The sequence below is a fragment of the Amblyomma americanum genome, chromosome 2 (genome assembly GCF_052857255.1).
Source record: "Amblyomma americanum isolate KBUSLIRL-KWMA chromosome 2, ASM5285725v1, whole genome shotgun sequence".
In the NCBI taxonomy this organism is placed as follows: Eukaryota; Metazoa; Arthropoda; class Arachnida; order Ixodida; family Ixodidae; genus Amblyomma; species Amblyomma americanum.
In genome coordinates, this window is record NC_135498.1 from 107,239,258 (window position 1) to 107,257,070 (window position 17,813).

Here is a 17,813-nt window from a genome sequence, read left to right on the forward strand (position 1 = left end):
TTATCACATATTGAGACAGTGTAGCCGCCGCGGTGGCTGAGTGGTTATGGTGCTCGGCTGCTGGCCCAAAAGACGCGGGTTCGATCTCGTCTGCGACAGTGGAATTTCGATGGGGGCGAAATTCTAGAGGGCCGTGTACTGTGCGATGTCAGTCCACGTTAAAGAACCCCAGGTGTTCGAATTTTCTGGACCCTTCACTACGACGTCCCTCATAGCCTGAGTCGCTTTGGGACGTTAAACACCCATAGACCATATTGAAACAGTGTGACTGCGCACCTTTCAACCTTTCGGTTTATATATACCACGCCGTTAGCGTGGGCACGAAAAAAATTAATTAAACGGTTTCCAGAGCTTGAAGGAAGTATTATTTTTAGTGATTTATTCAATAAAATAAAAAAAAAGAAGTATAAAGAGGAAAACGTTATTCGTGGCCAGCACTAAGGCCCAGTGAAGCGAAGAGTTTGCTAGCCGCGGCCTCTGCCATCGAAACCTGAAGCACCTGCACTGCGGCTAGAGTAAAAGGACTGAGAGCAGGCAGTGCAGGGGAAAGAAAGATGAAAGCGATAGGAAGACAGGATAGACTGGAAGAAACCAATAAGCTAATTTCTGAATGAGACTCCACAAACGTCTCTTTAGGCAAATTCCATTCATGTTGGAGAGGCACCGCGGCTATCCCGTCGTTTATAGCCACTGACCACGGCAGCCCCCCTCCCGTGGTTATTTAGGATCCAGCATCTGCAGGAACGGAACAAGCGGCGCATTCACAAAGATTTTTCTTGTTTAAGACGAATGCGGGAACGGTCAAATTTCAATAGCTGTGACATTCATTGAGACCCCAGTATCAATAAGGCAGTAGGAGAGGAAACTTATGGTCTGTAATGGATCGCACCTAGAGACACTACTGGTCCTGAAACTTTCTTATGCCGGCCTGAACATTTACTTGATGTTACAGCGAAGTAATCTATCGAGGGATTTGTATTACCTGTGACCACAGGTAAGGTTTTGAGAAATTCATGAACATTACATTTACTTGCTATTCAATATACGTGCAGACGTGCTTTAGAAAATGAGTTGCGATGTTACGTTCCAAAAACATTTTTGTAACGATAAGGTTGATAAACAAAGCAAGAAATATATTACCATGAAAATAACATGATGGCCATATCACTGATATTCTAACCTAATTTAGGGCAGACATCGTTTATTCAGAGGCGATAAAGACGACCCTGAAGCCCATACACTCTGAGCTAAAAAGGAGTGCCCACACGCGGCACATTGAAGCAGAACTTACACAACTTACTGCCTCTATTGTTCTTATAAATCGGCTGTCCTTAAGGGCTTGGTTCTTTACTAAATGAGTGCTCGAGATGAATCTGCAAAACAAAATATTTCAGTTCTGCGCAATCTAAGGAGAGCTAATAGCAGGTTCGTGCTCATCCATCACGCATTCATTTCGAGAACACAAAAAGGTACAATTATAATACTGAAAACATTACGAAAGCTAATTGCGACAACGACTGAAGAAAGCACCATAGAGCGCTCTTACCTCGTCCGGTTTGCTCTGGCCACGAATCTCTGCAACTGTGTTCCGAGAAGGAGCTGGCGGAAGTGATTTCGCACCCATAACAAGTCTGACGACCGGCTCGATTCCTGCGACGAACAGTGGAGGCAAGTCTCACAACGCCTCCAACAATGTGACGGTAAGGAGAATAAAGTAACGTACTCCTGTTTTTTTAAAGTTCAAATTACTTGCGATGCCATTAGCGTACACATCGCGAAGGCACCCGAGAGTCTCCTAAATAATAATTGGTTTTTGAGGAAAGGAAATGGCGCAGTATGTGTCACATATATAGTTGGACACCTGAACCGCGCCGTAAGGGAAGGGATGTAGGAGGGAGTGAAAGAAGAAAGGAAGAAAGAAGTGCCGTAGTGGAGGGCTCTGGAATAATTTTGACCACCTCGAACCCGACCGCGGTGGCTGCGTTTTTATGGAGGAAAAACGCTAAGGCGCCCGTGTGCTGTGCGATGTCAGTGCACGTTAAAGATCCCCAGGTGGTCGAAATTATTCCGGAGCCCTCCACTACGGGACCTCATTCTTCCTTTCTTCTTTCACTCCCTACTTTATCCCTTCCGTGACGGCGCGGTTCAGGTGTCCAACGATATATGAGACAGATACTGCGCCATTTCTTTTCCCCCCAAAAACCAATTATTATTATTATTATTATCTTTAACATGCACTGACATCGCACAGCACACGGGCGCCTTAGCGTTTTGTCTCCTAAATATCTAGGTTTTGAAATTTGCACATTCCGCATACCTTTTGAAATCGTCCGTTCCAATCAGCGAAACCACGGATGCTTTCTAGAAGCACTTATATTGGGCATGGCTTTCACGCCGTGGTACCTCTGGTTCACTGGATGCGAATACTGCGCAGTGATATGCGCAGACTGAAGTGACAAAAGAAAAGACATTGAAGGCAGACGTCATGACTGGACAGAAAGCCCCATAGTGGTGGTCTGTGCCTTAAATTCGCGCGCATGAAAACGTACATGTAGACCGATTCGTCGTCGTGTTCGACATCCAGTCATTGCCAAAGCACGTCATACTACGCGCTTAACCAGAGGCTGTAGACTTCATATAAAATTTCAGGAATTCGTTTTAAGAAGAGCGGGTACCGATTGGCAGCTGCATTTTGACGCACTGCCGATGTCCTTACATACCGGGCAGTTCAGCGAGCACTTTCTAAAATTCCGGAGGATAGCGCAATTGAACGAGAAAGAAAATATTATCAGGAACACACTGCCAGCCGCGGCGGACGTCAGTTATAGTTAAATACAGCCTGATTGAATAACTAAATTTCTCTAACTTTTGAGTAACAGTCTGGTAGTCCGCGCCAATGACGAGTTCGCAGAGACAAACATAGGTGTAAAACATATAAACATACAACAGAGACAAACAGAGACAAACATAGAGACAAAAAGAGATGTCATATCAGTACTTCAAACGAAGGAAATGCCATTACCTACACATTTTCATTAAGCAAGAAAGCGAAAGTGCGGGGTGAGGGAAGCTCATTGAAAACTAAATGTCCGCTGGCGACGTGTGGCAGTGCCTACGGCACCCATGTCAAACTGCCTGCGCTATGTACCAGGGCCCGTACTATTTCTAATTTCTTCGTCGCTTAGTACAATAAAAAAAGACAGTCATTGCTAACTACGTTGCTCTCATTTGAGCGCGACAAAGTAGAAGTTGATGCATGCCGTAGTACAGTCCTGCAGCCAGTTAGAATTCGGCGCTGTAGGAATTTCCACATATCACCAGATGAAGTTACATTGTCCTGAGCTTCACAGCCGCCTCATCCATGTAGATTGCTTTGTGCGGAAAAAGAAGTGGATTTCCCAGCGTTGAAAAGTTTTAGGGAATGATTATTTTTTTCGTCTTGGGAGTGATCTGAAATCGTCTTGTGCTTGGCTACGAACTCGACCCCGGCACTAAGCAACAGACTGTTAACATCAAAATTAATTAGTGATTTTTGCAAATTATGTTCCTCAACAGAGTGATTTTGAAAAATTCCGCCACAGCTGACAGTATGCTCATGAAAATATTGTATTTTGCTTCAACCACCCTATTATTAGCAATTTTGGATAAAGCTCATCAAAACGGCCCGTATATTCGCACCTTCCCATTGCCAGCATCGACCCCCGTGATGCCTATTTTTGCAACTACGTTCACGTCCGTTGAGGCAGGGAGGATAATCTAAATGAACACGCGTATAGGATTGGGCAAGTTGGTTAGATATGCTAGCAAAAAGCTCTCCTGGTGTCCTCGTCACTTGATGCTGCCCCATTATTTCCTTTAGAATCTTACTGAACCCTTTCTTAGTAAATACACCTCCCTTCTCTATTTTTGTAGAGCTCTCGAACGGCTAGTTTAAGTATGTGCCAGCGAAATTAGGAAATGCCTCTTAGGCCTTGTATGGGTTATGAAAGCTTGAGAAGGAAACAACTTTTCCCATGAAAGCGCGTGCACAATCTGACATTTCTCCCAGTAGTGAGTCACTCATCAACGACTCCTGCGCATACCGCAATTAGTAGTTGGCGCGTTCCGGAGTTTCGCGGGGAGCGCTGTATACCACCTTTTCTAGTAAATCAGATACTGTACATTACGAAGCGGAATTTAAAGCGATGCCCTTCTTTGTGCCTCTTTTGGCTAACGACTAAACACTTTCCTTGCCGCTGGCTGGAATAACAAATCAAAACTCAGCCTAATGCAAGTCTCATGATAAACTAGTAGCCAGGTATAGTAGCAGAAGCTTTAGTGCGCTTTATCTATTTATATTTGCATTTTTTGGCAATTATAGACGCGTCAGAGGCACAGGGCAGTTACAACAAAGTATACGGGGGTTGTTAAATAGACAGTGAAAACAAATTAAAGTTCGCTTTTATCGATGTTGTGGAGTGTTGTAATCACAAACAGACCTCTCCTACCGAAGATGGAGCTTTCATAAGCTAGAAAAGAGCAAAAAACAAGTTACAGCTGTCGTCACGACTGACCGATTTCGGAAGTGAAATGCATGCGTCGACACCGAATTTTGGACGCGGATTCGAAAGGCCGGACTGGATCTCCATTCCCTTCAAAATGGAGGTCAAGCAGTACATCTGGTATGGACATCACGAGTTTCAATCGAGTCGCGGGAATGCTTTTGAAACCGATATTGTCCACCGTCATCATTCGCAGAGCGAACCAGAAAATGAGTTTTCACTTGCAACAATAAGTAGATCGAGTTGTTCTTAGTGTTCCTTTAAGGAAATAAATTAGCCGGAATAAAGGAATAGGCTCTTGTTTACCGTTTCTGTTATTGGCAAGCGCTGGTGAATTGTGGTTGTTGCTGATGACATCACTAATAAATAGAACTCGTAGGTTGTAATCAACGTATACTGGCAAAGCTAGGGACCTAGTAGCACTCAGCGCAAGCTAAGCCGTAACCTGGCTTACTAAGCACCAAGAGTACAGCAGTTGTGTTCTGCGCAGCAGTGTGAAGCTCTTTTCTTTCAGAGAGTGCTCACCCCTCTCCTGCAGTCGGGCCAGAAGCTCCGCGTCTTCGATGGTCACCGCCGCTGTGGGTATCTTGGTGGTGTTCTCATCGTACTTCATGTAGCCCGTGTGCGGGCTGTTGACCGACATCGGGGTCACGGAGCGCACCAGCGCGGCCACGGCACCTGCCTTGGCCGCGGCAGAAGCGCCCTGCACTCGGTACTTGACCGTCTTCGAGTAAGTGACGAACTCTTGGTTGAACACGACTATTTTACCCGCCGCCTGCGAGAAAAGATAAGAATGTACGCTGGACTCATGAGATTTCTGTCGCTAGTCCTTTGAACCTTTTAGGCGCCGACTTTTAATTTTCGGCTGAGCACAAATACTTTCTCGCCGTAACTGTATATCAAGAAAGTAAATTCTTTACATTTTCAAGGCTAAACACCACCGGATGTATTTTGATAGGCATGTACAAAATGATTTAGAGATTGCCATATTATTAGAAACTACTAGCATTTGTCGAAGATACTAGCATTTGTCGAGGAAACGCCCGAGGCAGCATTGAATCGTTTTCGGTATAGAGTACGCAGTCATCGCGAAAATTCAGAACAAATACAGATATTATAATCGGGCGCCAAAAACAGTGCAGACAAATGCAGGGGGATGGTAGCAAGCTCGTTGTTTTGAAAAATATTGGCTGCATTTACTAGTTTCCATAACCCCAAAAAACTCCACAATGTGAAGAATCCTATATTCGCCTAGGAGGAAAAATGACTGCAAGGTGTGACACGCTATCAGAAAAAAAGCTCGGAGTTGGCTATGTAGAGAATTGTGTACTTACCGAACATATAAAAAAGAATTAATTCCTAAAAGGGCTACCATAATGTGAACTGAAGAGCAGAAAAATCACATATTAGCCCTCATTGTCAGGGACATAAGCAATGAACTAAGGCAGGTGCCCACCTTCTCCACCGAGCACATTAAATAAGGAGGATAATTTCGGTCCCTCCCTTTCACATCTTTGCTTCACAGTGGTGTTTGTGTCTTCTCACAATGTATCTGCGTGCGTGCTTGTCATCTTCGTTGGCTAGCTAGGTTGTATGTAATTCTCCACAGGTTTCTCAAAAGTGAAACGGAGCACTCAGACAGGGCTAAAATCGCATCGCTGCCTTCTCTAGTAGCGGATTAGCAAGCACGCACTGAACACACCCGTTTCACATCAGGTTTGCTAGTGCTATATTTTTGATGGCGGGTTATAAGCGGCCCGGGCGATTCATTGCAGCTTTTCCACAGTTTTCATTTTTGGCCACCTGTACATTAGGCAACTTAAATAAAGTTGATATGAGTGAAATTGTGCAGAAATATTTTCTTTTTCTCAAGCCAACGCTTGAAAATCCGCGCACATCCCGTTAGCGAACATACCGAGGGAATCTTCGGCGAAATGAGAGGGCGCAAAACTAAACAGGTATTCGCCAGGACTTGACGAAAGCGTGGACCGCGAAAACCGAGAACCCAAAAATATACTTTTTGGTCTTCTTTCATGGCGGAAAGGAGAGGGTCACTGCCCGCTAATTCGTTATCGGTCAGACTCTAGCATATTGACCTGCAACGAAAATCCACCGAAAGGAGGAGCTATTGGAAGCCGGTTGTCAGACTTAACTTTTGCGCTGTTTTCTCCAAATGTCGCTTTTCCAGGGCAAGAATTGCGAAATGAGAATGTAACGCACTAAGCACAGTGCCATTTTATCGATACTAACTGCTCCACAGATGAATAATATAACACGTGTTTTCTTCGTTTCGGTGCCTGATGTTTATTCATAACCAAAGAATGTTGCAGTTGAACACGTAAGATAATTATAAACACTACAGTGTTTCCTTTTACTCATAAGAAAATGTATACGGTATGTACAACGTGCGTCGTAAGTTCTCAAGCCAGAAGGACTTCTTTTGAGCAGGGCAGCGGGGCATTTAGGGCACCCCTGACCTCCAAATCTCTGTAGGGGGTACGAGAATTGTTATTCTCATCTCTGAAACTTTGGTAGCTACATGGACGTTTTAAGGAATAGACTATACTGCTGGAGAGGAAGCCCGGTAAACTGGTAACTTTTCACACACTGTGTACGTGATGTGCTATTTCGTCCCGGATGTGGCAGGCAGCATCAGTCAGAAAGGCGGCCACCGTGGGCACGCATGTCACGTCCGAATTCGTCTTCTTGAGATGTAATGATATAGCCAAACTAGCCGGGTATCTTACCTCGGGAATGTACAAACAAATACCACAAAGAAACATAGGGCGATTTTACATAGTCGGTTGCAGAGCAGGTCGTGCTTGGTTCCTTTTGAAGATTACAAAAAACGAAAGTTAAACATTTGGCTGTCTATATTTGAAGCAAGAATTGCTAAATTACGAGTAAAAGTAAATTCATCCAGTGGAGTAGTTTTGTGTCCTGTTGCTGATGGCAGGCCCGTATGACAGACTTGGCATACGTATTTTGGACACTTTCATCCGTGGTTCGGGAAACTTCTTTCGACGGAAGTACAGCGAAGTGGTTACGGAATGGTAAATATTTAAAGAAATTGTGTTTCAGTGCGGCAGTACCAGCTATGAGGCACTGTGGAGCGCTGGAATTTGTTAGCTTAGTGCATTGAGGGCTCCTCCAAGTGTCATTACTGTTCACATGCCGGCACGCCAATTGTTTTTGCACTACGCAGCTATAGAAATGTGGCCACCGCTGTTAGGGTGAGAACTGCGAACTGGACATCAGCACCCGAATGACACTACTAGTGCACCGGAACTGCGGGTAAGGGCTTAAGATGACTTACCATGGTTTTACGCCGAAACATGGCACCTTCTCATGTCGGGTCATGATTGACTACTTTTTATGGCGAAACCCAAAAAATGCAGGGCTGTCATCTCAAGAGAAAAAAAAAGCTGGCGGTTTAGCATTGCTAAATACGAGATATTGTTCGAGATAACAGTTTTTTGCAGATGGGTGCCACCGCCAACGCACCAGAAAGCGCAATTGAGGTGTCCGCTGAGCCAGGGTCCGGTTATTTGCGTCTTCAACTTTTTCATCGTCAATTCCAATTAGCCCAATCCACGCCAGAGGCCTATGCTCTAGTGCCGCGTTTCTGCAGAAATGTTGTCAGCGCCAACGCGTATTGCTCTAATGCCGTGTTCTTGCCACACGGTTGTCAACACCAAAGCGTGAAGCGCACATCTTTCTGTCACTGCTACCACATAGCTCAAAGCGCAGATATGAACTTGATATCATTATTAGCTGATAAAGATGATGATGGGCAATGCACAGCGCGGCAGTGTCTTGCAGTTTAACACAAGGTGTGATCGGCTGTGGGAATAGCTTAGTGCTGCCGTGCAGTGGGCAGCGAAGCTTATCTGTCCGCCCCCACCCGCGGGTTCGAATCACAGCCGTTGCAATATTTATTTATGTAAATTTTTAATGATTTGCCCAATGTCACCCTCAAGGTCAAGCTTCACACGCACAAACCAGAGAGCTGTTTGACCTCGTGAATAATTGCTTTCGCGCTAAATATAACTAATAGTTATTTCTTAGTAATAAATAGTTTGAACGGGTGAAGCGACCGTATTGTTATATTGCTGAGAGAAAACGCTGCATTAAATTATGCGTGGTAAGTTTTTTCGCAAGCCGTTGTCAGCGGTGTAGAACTGCGAAGTTCTTTGAGTGAAGCCGCAGTTTAGGCTTGATGATAGCGAGCGCTTTTCTTGGAACCTTGGGGAGCAGCAACTCACAGTTAGTCTGCCTGGTGCATGAATGCTCCTTTGGTTTAATGTGAAAATGATTGTCGCTCTAGCACTGTGCCCTCCAAGCGTGTGCTTCTTCTTGCTTCGAGCTTAATCCCCCCCCCCCCCCCCCCCCCACACACACACACACACAAATTGCTGTGCGCTGTGAAGAGACAATTACGCTGTAATAATTATGGGGCCTTGAATACAGCGTTTGCGTGCGTGACTACAATTTGCAATCGACGTTCTAGCCGAGAACTCCACAGAATCGAACCCGTTTTGGCACAGCAACAAAAACAGACAACTTGGAATACCTCGAACCCTGTGCCATTACTTCTCAGGATCTGCAGTGTGATGAAGTTATGACACTTCTGGTGCCTATTTTAATCGCTAGTAGGATTGGATAAAATTAGATGAGTTATTATTCGCAGATTCGAGAGTATTTCAACGGCAGCTTTCAGTAAATTGTGGCTTTAATTCTTATGCATAGCTTTCTATAGAAGCAGTGGTCTTTGGGCTGGGCTGATTAACAAAATATCACGTTCGTTATGACGTCGGGTCTTGCGCCAAAGTGTAAAAAACCGTTTGACATGAATGGATAAGTTACATTATTTGACAGTCTTCTAGAAGAAAAAAATACAAAACAATAAAGCTGCAAACCACGCAGGTGGTAAAAAGCTGGAGCTCCAAGAATTATTTTTGACTGTGAGGAAAACACACATAAATATTATTGCACAACACTGGCCAAGCGCGTGTGAAAAATGCCGACGAAACAAAATAATTCTTTGATTTGGGTTCAGGCAACTAATATTTATAGATTTACTTGAACTTAGGAAGCACGTAGTTCCTCACCTTTTTGGCATTCGCTTCAAGGTCTTCGAAGGATTGAACAACGAGCACTGGAGCTTCTACGCCGCCGGGAGGTGTGGGAACACTGTTGCCCAGTCCCAGGATGTCCATTTTCTTTTGCCTTGGCTTCACCATCCAAGCCTCCTCGTGACCCCTCTTCCAGTTTACAACGCTTACGTTCTCCAGGTGCACAAAGTCGAGTCCTCGGCGCCGGAGCAGCTCGAACATGTAGTCGATGGAGTTCTCCAAGCTTTGACTGCCAGAGGGCCTCGCGCCAAACGTGTCCACAAATTTGGCCAACTCATCGTACGTCACGTTCTGCTCAGCACCGTAAACCACAGTATCAATGATCTGGTGGACGACTGGGGCATAATTTCTAATCTCACGTACCAAACCCGATGGCAACACACTGTCACTATCACAAGTGTATGGGTCACTGCAGTAAGAAATTACGAACGTGTGTATGAGAAGCAGCGAAGAGGCGATTGCGCGAAGCGGGTTCATTGTGCCGATTTACCAGGAGCTCACCTGCGAAAGAAAATAAACAGATTGCAGAAACATGCTTTACTTGAGGCGTATGTCACTACATTATATACTTGGTTTCTTCACGAGATGCAACAACAAAGAAAAGCAAAGGGTTCAATGCATAACAGGCAGTCTTACATGAAGCGCTTAAAATTTCTTCAAAAGCTATATATGATTGTCTAGCAAGAGAAACTCCCATATTTAAGCGAAACGCCAGTATTCTTCCCCTGAACGTTTCCGGTTGTGCCACATCTAGCTGCAGTAAAGATAAAAGAAGGGGAGTATAGTTCGTACTCTTGTAATATTGAATAATCTCATTCATGAGATAAATTGGCATTGAATAAAGAGCTGTGTTTATTATTGGCTCGCCGTCACCAAGGCAGAAATAATGGCGACGTAATTTGTGTTTCTTTGAGGGCATGAAATATAGCGCAAGGGTGCGACATCGGTAAGGAATAGTAAGGGGTTTCTATCATCCGCCAGCCTTTATTCGGTGCTTGGTTATATACTCGAGGCCAACAGGTTGACGTGGGAAAAAAATAAAGGTCATGGCTTGTTCCGTTTGAACAGAGTGCGCAGTCCATGCCGGCACAAATCTGACTGGGGCGGGATACAGTTCGATTCTCGTACAGTTCCCTTAAATATTGGTAAATTATGGACAGCCGTTATGCTATTTTAATAACTCTGGGACTCTCTGAATTGTCCATTCCACACGTTCAAAAACACGAATTTTGATACAGTTTTGCATCGTAGCCTCAGGTGATGCATGGTCTACATAACGACATAATGACATAACGACATAACGACCAACACCGGGAGAAAAAATCGCTGTGTCATGTGACGAATATTTCCGAAATGAAGTCAGAATTTTGCTTGAATGCACCACCAAAAGCATCGACACTATCCGATCGGATAACTTAGCCGTCATATGTGGGCTTTTTTTTTTTTACTCCTCATATAGGCGAGGCTCGGCAAATTGCACAGCATGTGTTTCAGGAGCGCATCGAGAGCCTACTAACCACCCTATTCATATTAAACGACTGATTACCTTAGCACCGCCATGTTTTATCTCAGAGGAGTGATTAATACCACCGCCACTACACCCTTGTTGTATTGCTCTCCCTTGCCTTAGGATGCGGCCAGGGTTTTTGTGAAGTGCATTGGAATGATCTTGGGAAACGTGGCTCATAGCACATTCTGTCTGAAACTTGTTTTGTTATCGAAGTATTGAACTGCTTTACGTGCCTTCGCCTCATTGATTTCTAGCGAGAAGAATAAGGAAGCCAAACTAACCTAGCAATTATTGCGGTAAAGAATTGCGTGTGAAGCATATTTAATGTTATCATTCTGCCGAAAATTTTATACGGGGAATATTCTGTATTGAAGCAGCGCTTCATATATATACTGCAACACGTAAAAATGATTGTGCTTTAAAAAATGAAAATCAAGCGACCATGAATGCCGAACTTAAACCGCTTGCTCTTAGCGTAAGCGAAATGAGAGCCAAAATTTGCTGGCCGTTAACGACGCAAAGGCAAGCAAGAGTTGTGCATACGCGCTTTTTGTGTACTTTTAAAAAGCCTTCATCGTCAACTGCTCCATTTCGCTAGAAATTCTGCCAAAATCATACGTTCACGGTAGATCTGATCACTCCCCTTAAACATCGCAATATAAAGAACGCAACCGTGTTTCGGTTATTGCATGTTGTGCAGTTGCGTATGCTTTGGTAACAAAGTTCTAATTACTGAGGGTGATCGCTACTGACAAGGGGGCGCACGTGAATCGCTGTTATGAAGAAAGAGCATGATTTACTTGGGCTCATTTGGGAAGCTAGCTGTACTGCTGCTGTATTGTTTCACTTGTGGTGAGTTATTATGCCATGAAAATCACTATTGCGCCAAGATCCTGGCGGGAACGCGCTTGACTTAAGCTTCTGTTCAATCCTTTTAGAGGCACTTTTGGTTCCACTTAGCTCTCAAGTTTATTAGCACGTGTTACGTTTCTGTTGTTTTACGGCGCAAGAAAGTTGAAGTAGCAGCATAGAATGATATCCTGCCTTTTTAACGTTCACATGTGATTCGTGAATCTCCGCACCACTTGTAACATCCATGCCGCATGCCTTGTGCATTAAACGAGAAATTTCTATTCAGGTGCGCGGACAGTCAGATTTTAGACAAGCATTTTTAGCGTAGTATGGTATACAATGTCCCTCCGACGTGGCGAAATTTCTGTAAAAGATCAACTCAGATAAGCTACTGATTAGATGAGTGGTTGAACTCTCGCGGATACTAGCAGCAATATTACAAATGCACGAAGGAAAGTGAATGTAGACAGCTTTTACGTTGACAAGTGACCTGATTATAACCTTTCAAATGCTTTGTAACAATTCTAGGGAACTGACGGAAAATATGCACAAGTTAACGCCACGAGCAATGAAATGTGTTAGCATTTATGTAATATCACTAATGTAAATTCGTTGTTACTTCGTCTGTATTACAAAAGTCAATGTCACTGGTAGTATGTGTTCTAGTACCCGAGGTGATTATTAGGCAAGTATGCCACCGGATAATTGTAATGGATAATAGCTCCTCAGAAGCTCTTGTAGCTGAGTGTGTTGGTGCATATTGAGGAAAGGACACTGTAGCGCAAAAAGCGAACACGGACGTAGTGATGAAAATGGACGAGTGCTTTACTTGGAACAGACTTGGTTGACTAAGGTCGCTTGTATAGCTTCGTTTCGTCCCATGAACTAGCACCAAACAATCACGTGTCAACAGAAATGAATCAAGAAGAGGTCCATTACACGCGTCTGCAGATATGCGGCACGAAATGCCACTTCATTCCTGCTAAGCAAAACAGGACTATCACTGATACATTAGTCTCCACGTTTATTGGTTTAAAACGCTTCTACAAGCTCTCGTTTTGTTTTGATGCGGCCCTTCAGTAACACTTTGCAATCCGATAAGGGAGGACCGCAGGCGACCCGATCCTCCTTCGTATAGACCACTGCCTAGCTTGCACGAAGCACTACTCACAACTATCTGTATTGATGTCGTGCGGTAAATAGGGGGTAAACGAACACTAACAAGACGAGGCACTGCATCAAAGAGTGACAACGTATCTTTAAAACCATCGTAGATCGAAAACAAACTGTAGATAAATCCTCGCCACTCTGCCGTCTTGGCTGCCAAGACAGTCTATTCCGTTTCGTGTTGGCTGTCGGCGCAACAGGTTTTCTGACGCACGTGTGCTTCTCCCGATGAGTCACAAACGCTTGAACGCTTTCTCGCGTGCGCTGATCCTTATGTTCGTTCATTATGATCCTGCGGCTGAAAGCAGGGCCGCAGTGTTTGGACGGCAGCCAACCTACGACCAGATTGCTTCTGGGAGGACGTCCCATGGAGCGCTCGCGTTCTTTCAGACGGTCATTTACGCATGTCTGTGATGGATCAAGGGAAGGCTTCACTTTCTACTTAGCTTTTGAGGCCCGATACTTAAGCCTCAACTAACGCTCTGGTAACGGAATGTGTCTCTGCCACGCTAACAGCGTGGGCTAACGGCTGTCAATACGCTGAGTCGCAAGATTAACAGCCTATAACCGATATATGCAGATGCGCTGCTTTTTGTGGATGTCTGGTGCGGGTTCTGAGGTGGGTGTCAAAGCCGCAAACAAAACTATATTTACGAACAAAAACCGTGCGCAGAAATACAAAAGCTGGGATGGATAGAACCCAGGAGAAATGTAAACGCACATACTGCAGTATGTAGATACGCAATGTGCAAGCTCTGCGTGGTCTATTTTATGCAGGAAATAGAATCAGACATCGCTCAGCGATGTCCTCCATAAAAATGCTAAGGCAGCCGTGTGCTGTGCGATGTCAGTGCACGTTAAAGATCCCCAGGTGGTCGAAATTATTCCGGAGCCCTCCACTACGGCACCTAATTCTTCCTTTCTTCTTTCACTCCCTCTCTTATCCCTTCCCTTACGGCGCGGTTCAGGTGTCTAACGATATATGAGACAGATACTGCGCCATTTCCTTTCCACAAAAAATCAATTATTATTATCGCTCAGCGTCTACCATTGTTTAGGAATTTTTCAGCATAATGTCTCGCGCTAAGGCAATTAGGTATCAAATAAGGGTTCTTGTGTTGTACATGTGACATCGTACAGACGCAAATCAGACCGCATATGAGGCAGGAGCCTAGCTCAATTATTCGTTAAATCTGAACGTGAAGGAAAACAAGCCCAAAGAACATAATTATTAATCCTTATGTAAGCTTTTTAAAAATCTTATTGCAATAGAAAAGTTTAAGGATGTGTCAATGCGCCGTGTCCGCAAACACTGCTAATTTTAGGCATGCACAGTGCAGCGCTGCCCAGCGCAAGCAATGGCGATCTCATCACATACAACTTCCCGTCCAGCACACAAGAGGAAATTCGCTGCTCAAAACAACGCACGAACGACAGAAGAAGCACAAGCGCTGACTTTGCTTACGTTTCTTCTGTCGTGCGTGCGTTCTTTTGCGCTGCAAATTTCCTCTTCTGTGATGAACCAAAAAGCCCAAATCACCACCTTCACCACTTCCAGTCCAGTGCGACCCAATCTTTCAAACGGGCGATGATGATGACAATTTCGACGCAAGGGCATCTGTGGCCAAAGAGCGCCATAGCACAAGGTGTCTCCGTCAACTCAAGGTGAGGTCAACGGTCCATTTCTCAAGCAATTGAGCTCAAAGAAGCAGAGCACCAGACCAAGGAGAGGCTTTGTACCCACTGCATCACCGGTGGGTCCCCGACGGCGCTGGTTATCGAACCCCGCACCCCCAGCATACGAGACGGATGCTAGACCAATAGGCCACCGCTGCGGGCCGCTTTACGAGCCCGATTGCAGTAAGACATCAAGTACGCTGACATGCGATCATGACACAAAACTCTTTGAGCGCTGCGAAGAGAAAACGTTGACAATGCCGAAGTAAATTCTGCTCCGTTAGTTGAGTCTTAAGCTCTGGGATGTGAGGATATCAAAACTAGCGTAGTTGCGCGGTTTCACTGGTGAATAGTGGCATACAAGCGCCGCGGAGATGCAGAAGTACATACGCAATGCAGGCTTCTTTCCCAGTGGCGACAGCCAGAAGATGCACGGTTCGACTTCTACCGTAGCACTACTATCGAATCGGGCGCTACTACACTCGACTGTGAGCGAGAATGCGCGTTCGTTCTTTAGACAACGGGTCTTAATTTTTTGCTTCTTGTTAGGCGGGAATGAAATGTAATGAGCACGCGCAAAGAACCACTTCATGCTAGTCACGCGTCGCCACTGCCCACAGCGACTCTTCCAAGGGCGATCGTTGATTACCGGTCTGGCAGCGGCAACCCCCCAAGCCGATGCGAGAGCGCGAAGCAACGCTTCGATATATTGTGGCAACTTGAAAGGCGTTGTTTTTTCGCCACACCGAAGGGTACGCAGAACATATGTGCCTTTTTTTTGCTCGTGATTAATGACTGCGTATATGCGACTGTTGTATGTAGTTATATTTCTGAACTCAGGAAATAAAGGAGAATTTGAAAGCTGCCGTTGATAGTATAAGGGTGGAGACAGAAGGTTTTCCCGCTGAAAGCAATCTTTATTGGAATAGGCAGTACTCGCAAAATGAAGTCCTTTTGTTAATCCGGGTGGCAGGTCATAGCGAAAGGATGACCTTACAGAAAGAGCGTCCGCCTGCAATAAAACACTCGACGTTCTGCTTTTAAAATTCTTGAAGGCAGTGGTCAGACTTGATATTGATACCTCGATACCTGTTACTCTATCTTCAGGTTAATCTACAATAGGCCCTAAATAGCGTGAACGCGCTTTACCTGTCGATTATCTGCTCATTTTTGTTAGAAGCTTAAATGGCGGTAATTTTCCTATGGGCAGTCCAACAACCGCCTGGCAGGACGCCGGGCAGATAGGGGTTCTCTCAAGGCTTCGAAATGAATGAACGCACGAAATTTATATGCATTGCAAAGAAGGCACAGTCATGGTCAAAAGTCTTCTGGTCAAAGGCTTTTCGCTTGAGCCGCATAATGGAGCCTTCACGGCACCACTAAAGGTGAAAAGACCTTGAATTTCGAGATGGATTCTTCTCGCAGTATAGAAGCTTTCTGCTTGACGTGTACTTCGAATGCTCCGCAGCACGGGGAATGCAAAAGACGTTCATTCCGCTACAAGCGAACGCTGTCACATAGACAGCTTGACAGAGCCCCAAGCTCACATCCTGGCACCCATAAAGCAGCGGGAAAACAGCCCAGCAAAACAGAACAAAAAGACAACTAAAAAAGCAAACTCGCAAAAAACGACAGACACACACAGGTCAACATATTGCGTAATCAACTCAAAGGGCAAAGAACGCTGGCTTCATAGGAGAAACAAAATGAACATAAATGTTTGTACAATATACAAAACATACACCAAAAGTGAACCGAAGGAAAAACAGCATAGGTCTTTCCATAACACTTTTGTAGCAGTAAGTGAAAGTGGGGCGTAGTCTTTTTAAGCTAATGACATTAAGTTCAACGTCACAGCTATCTAGCCGATTAAGACGTAACTTCCTGACGTACGCCGCAAGACGCCCTCAGGTACGCCACAAGACACAGGCAGTGGATCAGAGAGGTAGGAATCACTATTTGGCTGGGATATGCTGCATGACCAGCTAAGAAGAGCTGCTTGTCTACGAACGGCATATAGCGCTCAAGATTCCTTGATACTTTTCCTGAAACAAAGTAAATGAGCCTTAAGATTACGTACTAGTTCGATAGACAGTAAGTTTATTGAAATTATTTTTAATTTGTTTCTATTTCAACAACAACAGCTCTCGATTCTACGGCCGAACGGTTAAAAAGTTGTCCGAACTTCTTTGAAGAAGCGCAGTTGTAACTGAGCTAAGAGTTTGCACTTTTTCGGGATTACCGCAGCGATGGGCGAGTGGTTGAGCATCCGCCTCGCATGCGGGAGGTGCGGGATTCGATCCCCAGTGCCGCCGGGTACCCAACAGTGATACAATGAGTACAAGCTTTCCCCTGGCCTGGTGCTCGGCTTATGTAAGGTGGAATGTTCGGAAAATGGGTCTTTGACCCCACTTTGAGTAATCGAAAAATACCTTAAGTCATGGAGCTCTTTCGCCATAAACGCCGTTGCGCAATAAAAATTCATCATTATTATCGTCACTTTTTGGGGATTGCATAAATTTATTCAAAACGTTCTTTTAAAAACTTTCGCTACTGTACATGCTGGGAGGTATACTGTTTATATCATTTTTATTCCTTTTCATAAAGTACAGTAACACGAGCAAACTGCATCTCGCGTGGGCAAATTGCGTGTCTTAGACATATATTAAAAATGTGGGCCACTCAATGTGGCGGATTATCCTATACAAACTTAAATGACTTTGTTAGCATTGTTTAATTATCCTCAGCGGGTCGATTCCTGAGACTTGTCATAACAGAGCTTACTATGGTTCGTTTGCTGGTTTCAAAAACATGTCACTCATTATGCGCCCAACCCAAAAATTATTAGTAACATGTGCTTTTCTTCAGCAATTGCAATGATGTGCTTATTCAAAGCATCAGCACCTTTTTTTCCTTTTAGCTCAGTGGTGT

The 17,813-nt window shown here is 44.7% G+C and overlaps 1 protein-coding gene across 3 annotated transcripts in view; it reads right to left on the reverse strand.

The window, feature by feature from the left end:
* The window catches only part of LOC144121737 (carboxypeptidase Q-like), a 28,637-nt gene that overhangs the window by 2,167 nt on the left and 8,657 nt on the right, over window positions 1-17,813 (reverse strand). For 2 of the 3 annotated variants that reach the window (XM_077655104.1, XM_077655106.1), the window contains exons 2-4: window positions 9,653-10,177; window positions 5,067-5,316; window positions 1,547-1,650 (exon numbers count right to left, since the gene is read on the reverse strand). In XM_077655104.1, the coding sequence (XP_077511230.1) occupies window positions 1,547-1,650; window positions 5,067-5,316; window positions 9,653-10,153 (855 nt within the window). In that variant the 5' untranslated portion in view covers window positions 10,154-10,177. Of the gene's footprint in view, window positions 1-1,546; window positions 1,651-5,066; window positions 5,317-9,652; window positions 10,178-15,272; window positions 15,416-17,813 lie in introns of those variants that run through there. The other variant, XM_077655105.1, reaches the window with a different exon arrangement.